The 5,183-nt window shown below is 43.1% G+C and overlaps 1 protein-coding gene across 1 annotated transcript in view; it reads right to left on the reverse strand.

The window, feature by feature from the left end:
- Nucleotides 1-371: 371 nt before the first annotated feature.
- Nucleotides 372-5,183, reverse strand: part of LOC145391220 (zwei Ig domain protein zig-8-like) — a 124,672-nt gene continuing 119,860 nt past the window's right edge. The window contains exons 4-6 of the mRNA XM_080265896.1: nucleotides 4,128-4,236; nucleotides 3,452-3,736; nucleotides 372-523 (exon numbers count right to left, since the gene is read on the reverse strand). Of these exons, the coding sequence (XP_080122022.1) occupies nucleotides 372-523; nucleotides 3,452-3,736; nucleotides 4,128-4,236 (546 nt within the window). The remainder of the gene's footprint in view (nucleotides 524-3,451; nucleotides 3,737-4,127; nucleotides 4,237-5,183) is intronic.

Below are 5,183 nucleotides of genomic sequence, written 5' to 3' on the forward strand. Positions count from 1 at the left end.
TTATTTGAGATGATAACAAACAGACATAACTACACGCGTTGCCCCCTGCCCATGAGGTGATGTAGTAGTGGTAGTAGTAGTAGTAGTAGTAGTAGTTGTGGTGGTAGTAGTAGTAGTAGTAGTTGTAGTAGCAGTGGTGGTGGTACTAGTACAGGTAGTAGTAGTGGTGGTGATGGTGGTAGCTGTGGTAGTAGTAATGTTAGTAATAGTAGTAGTAATGGTGGTGGTGTTGGTAGTAGTAGTAGTAGTAGTAATGGTAGTAACACTAGTAGTGGTGGTAATAACTGTAGTAGTAACAGCAACAGTAAGAATAATACAAACACCTCAACACATCACCTTAAGCGACTTATTCTAGCCCTAACCGCACAAAACTACAACCACTGTGTCAAGGTATGTTTTATCAGCGACAAGGATAGGCAGGTGGGAAGCAGGTGAGTAGGCCGGAAGTCTACGGAGTGCACAGGTGATCCGCTGTCCGCTCCATCCCCCCCCTGCCCGTTGTGTAGCGCTGCTGGTTTCTCGCCTGTGGAATAGATAGATAGATAGATAGATGGATAGATAGATATGTGGATGGGTAGATAGGTAGGTAGGTAGATGGATAGATATAGATAATAGAAAGGTTGATAGATGGATAGATAGATAGGAAGTTATGGTAGATAGGTAGATAGATTGATAGATAGGTAGATAGAATGATAGGTAGATAGATAGATAGATAGGTCGGTAGGTAGGTAGATTTATATAGATAGATAGAGAGGGTGATAGATTGATAGATAGATAGATAGATAGATATAATGTGTTTGTTTGTAGGCTGTTTCTGTGATAAGCCTGGTACACACACACACACACACACACACACACACACACACACACACACACACACACACACACACACACACACACACACACACACACACACACACACCTGAGCGATACCATATGAACGTCGAGTGGATGAAATGTTTTGAAAAGTACATGATGCACTTTTGACATCAATGTAATATCCGTTTGCGTGTGTGTGTGTGTGTGTGTGTGTGTGTGTGTGTGTGTGTGTGTGTGTGTGTGTGTACTATAACGCACACAAACTGCGGGCTTAGTTGGATATCCCTTAACGGTTGAAAAGATTTGACTTAACTTCGTGTTTTCTATCTGTCTGTCTGTCTGTCTATCTATCTGTCTATATATCTGTCTGTCTGTCTATCCATCTATCTATCTGTCTATCTATCTGTCCTTCTGTGTCTATCTATGCCTACCTATCCATCTGTCAATCTATCTATCTGTCTATCAGTCTATCTATTTATCTGTCTATCCATCTATCTGTCTATTTCTATGTCCTTATCTATTTGTCTGTCTGTCTGTCTATCCCTCCATCTGTCTATCTATCTATCTATCTATCTATATCTTACATGATGTCAGTATTTCCAAGACTAGATATTTCTCTCTCTCTCTCTCTCTCTCTCTCTCTCTCTCTCTCACTATTTAATTCTCGCCACAGAAATTCCGGGAGAGAGAGAGAGAGAGAGAGAGAGAGAGAGAGAGAGAGAGAGAGAGAGAGAGAGAAAGGTAGTTATTAGGATAGAAGGAAATCGTGAGCAAGTGATGTTAAAATGAGGATAGTAAGGTGATGATAGGGTTGAGGATAGCAGCATGAGGAGAGGAGGGTGAGGATAGTAGACTGAAGAGGAAGGGTGAGGATAGGAGAATGAGGATAGGGTGAGGATAGTGGACTGAAGAGGAGGGTGAGGATAGTAGACTGGAGAGAAGGGTGAGGATAGTGACTGAAGTGGAGGATGAGGAAAGGAGTGAGGAAAGAATGAGAGATATAAGTGAGGATAGTAAATTGAGATGAGGATAGGAATGAAGATAGAATGAAGAAAGGAGTTAGGATGGAAGAGTAGGGGAAGGAGAGTGAGGATAGAAGCGAGGATAGCAAATTGAGAGAGAAGGATGAGGATAGAATGAAGAGAGGAGGGTGAGGATAATTTGAATGAAGATAGTAGAGTGAGGATAGTAAGGGGGTAGAGTGAGGATAGAAGGATGAGGATGGCAGAGAGGGGATAGAGTGATGATAGTGAGAGTAGAGTGAGGATAGTAGAGAGAGGATAGAGTGAGGATAGTAAGTGAGGATAGAGTGAAGATAGTGAGGATAGTAGAGAGGATAGAGTGAGGATAGTAGTATGAGGATAGAGTGAAGATAGTGAGGATAGTAAGTGAGGATAGAGTGAAGATAGTGAGGATAGTAGAGAGAGGATAGAGTGAGGATAGAGTGAAGATAGTGAGGATAGTAAGTGAGGATAGAGTGAAGATAGTGAGGATAGTAAGTGAGGATAGAGATAGCTAAGAAGGGATGGGTGTGTCCCATCCTCTTTAACGTGAGAGCCGGAACAGGTGAGAGAGAGAGAGAGAGAGAGAGAGAGAGAGAGAGGGTGGGTGTGAAGAATGAATACGTAGGGTGAAGAGAGAGAGAGAGAGAGAGAGAGTTTGTCTATCTATTTATCTATCTGTAACTCAAGATATCTGACTATATTTTTATCTATCGACTCTTGTGTCTATCTATCTATCTATCTATCAGCGTTTCTCATATCTAATCCTTGTCTCCTTTACATCTATCTATTCTCTCTCTCTCTCTCTCTCTCTCTCTCTCTCTCTCTTTCTTCCTCTCTTTTTTCTTTCCCTTTATATTCCTTCCTAAATTTCTCTCTCTCTCTCTCTCTCTCTCTCTCTAATTAAAGATAGCTCACTCACCTGCCATTGCTCTGAGTAGGAGAAGGTGTTATATATTTAATGACGTCTCTCTCTCACTCTGCGTCCGGGAGAGATTAAAGCTATCTTACATTGAGAGAGAGAGAGAGAGAGAGAGAGAGAGAGATTGGTAAATAGATAGATATATAGACAGAAAAAGACATCCTCTCTCTGTCTGTCTGTCTCTCTCTCTTTCTCTCCGTCTGTCTGTCTGTCCGTCTGTCCGTCTGTCTGTCTGTCTGTCTGTCTGTCTGTCTCTCTCTCTCTCTCTCTCTCTCTCTCTCTCTCTCTCACATCCAAAAATAAATACACCCAACCCTCTTGCTCTCACCCACACTAAAAAGAGAGAGAGAGAAAAAAGAGAGAATTAAAGAGAGCTCAGTGATTCCCCCTCTCAGACTGCAACCCCGAAATAGAAGAGAGAGAGAGAGAGAGAGAGAGAGAGAGAGAGAGAGAGAGAGAGAGAGAGAGACGGTAAGACACTAAGGATGGGTAGGACGTGTGTGTGTGTGTGCGTGTGTGTGTGTCTGTGTGTTAATGGGGAAGAAGAACCAAAGGCTGAAATAAAACCTAGAATAAAGATGTTGGCGCGCGCACACGCACGCACACACACACACACACACACACACACACACACACACACACACACACACACACAGTCTCAGGTGTACACAGTCTCTCTCTCTCTCTCTCTCTCTCTCTCACCACCCACCTTGCAGCACGTGTAGGGTCATATTAGCAGGTGTGGCCAGGTGGGGTTGGCAGGTGTAGGCACCCGCATCGCTGTGGGTGACGTTGGCGATCGATAGCGTGGAATTGAGCTCTTCTAGGACGACTTGAACTGGCCGAATAGGGGAGTAGTTAATCATAGTACCGTTGTGGAACCAGAAGATATATTGAGGCTTTTCTGTTGCAAGGTTGACGCGGCAGTGCAACTTCAACTGGACTCCGGTATGCACGTGGACTTCCGGCCCCTCGTCCAGAACAGCCGCTGCCTCTGTTAGGGTTGAATTGGGTGGTTAGAGGTCGTTAAGGGTCGTTCTGAGGGAGTGGCTGCTGTTTGTTGATCTATTGCTGTCTCTTAACTTTTTCTCTTATGATTAGAACCACATTACCTCTCTTTATTCTCTCTCTCTCTCCCTCTCTCTCTCTCTCTCTCTCTCTTTCTCTCTCTAAGTAACTACTGTACTTGTTTAGTCTGTTATTACGTCCGTCACTCTCTTCTACCTTCCTACCTATCTCCTTTCCCTCCCTCCCTCCCTCCTTCCTCCCTTCCTTCCTTCCTTCCTTCCTTCCTTCCTTCCTTCCTTCCTTCCCTCCTCCCTTCCTTCCTCCCTTCCTCCCTTCCTTCCTTCCTTCTTTCCTTCCTTCCTTCCTTCCTTCCTTACCTACAACCTTGAGGGTGAAGAAGAGTGAGGTGGGAGGGTGTGAGGTGAGCTGACACTCATACAGACCGGCATCGCTGCGTTGCACATCCCGTAGCATTAGTTCCCATAGCTGAAAGAAAAAAGAAAGTGAGAGAGAGAGAGACCGAAAAAGATACATAGATAGACAGATAGATGTTAGAAGCCGAGCTATAAAGGGACCTTGAGGTAAAGGTGACTGACCTTGTGCATATCTTCTTAGGTCATCCCAGTCTATAAGTCCAGCGAATTTGGTGGCTCTCGCTTTCATCTTTCATATTAAATTTCTATCTTTAAATCCTTCATATAAAGTTTCTAGTTTTAATCCCATATAAAATTAGCTGACATCTGTAATATTCAGAAGAGTACCAATTATTGACCCTAGGCGATCTCAGAGAATAATCCACCAACTGGAACCACACTCCTCTCTGCAATGCGTCCACCCTAAGGCTATATCGTGGTTAAATTTCAGCGTCCTAACTTAGGGGTTCTTCAGGTAGCCCGGCTGACACACTTTACTCTACTGATAATATCCGGAGTTCTAGGGGACGGATTGCCACCATATTTGGCCCAGAGAAGCGGACAGACTGCCTGACTAAGTTCACCAAGTTTGAACACTCTTGGACAATTAGCCTCTGAAATATTGCAGTAAGAAATAATTAAAGAAGTAAGCTAATATTTCACGTGCCTTACCTTTACCTAATATTTCACGTTCCTTACCTTTAATATTTCACGTGCCTTACCTTTACCTAATATTTCACGTGCCTTACCTTTAATATTTCACGTGCCTTACCTTTACCTAATATTTCACGTGTCTTACCTTTAATATTTCACGTGCCTTACCTTTACCTAATATTTCACGTACCTTACCTTTACCTCATATTTCACGTGCCTTACCTTTAATATTTCACGTGCCTTACCTTTACCTAATATTTCACGTGCCTTACCTTTAATATTTCACGTGCCTTACCTTTACCTAATATTTCACGTGCCTTACTTTTTTACCTAATATTTCACGTGCCTTACCTTTACCTAATATTT

This window comes from Coenobita brevimanus, chromosome 17 (assembly GCF_032717465.1).
Source record: "Coenobita brevimanus isolate Jiangsu-jjx chromosome 17, ASM3271746v2, whole genome shotgun sequence".
Lineage (NCBI taxonomy): Eukaryota > Metazoa > Arthropoda > Malacostraca > Decapoda > Coenobitidae > Coenobita > Coenobita brevimanus.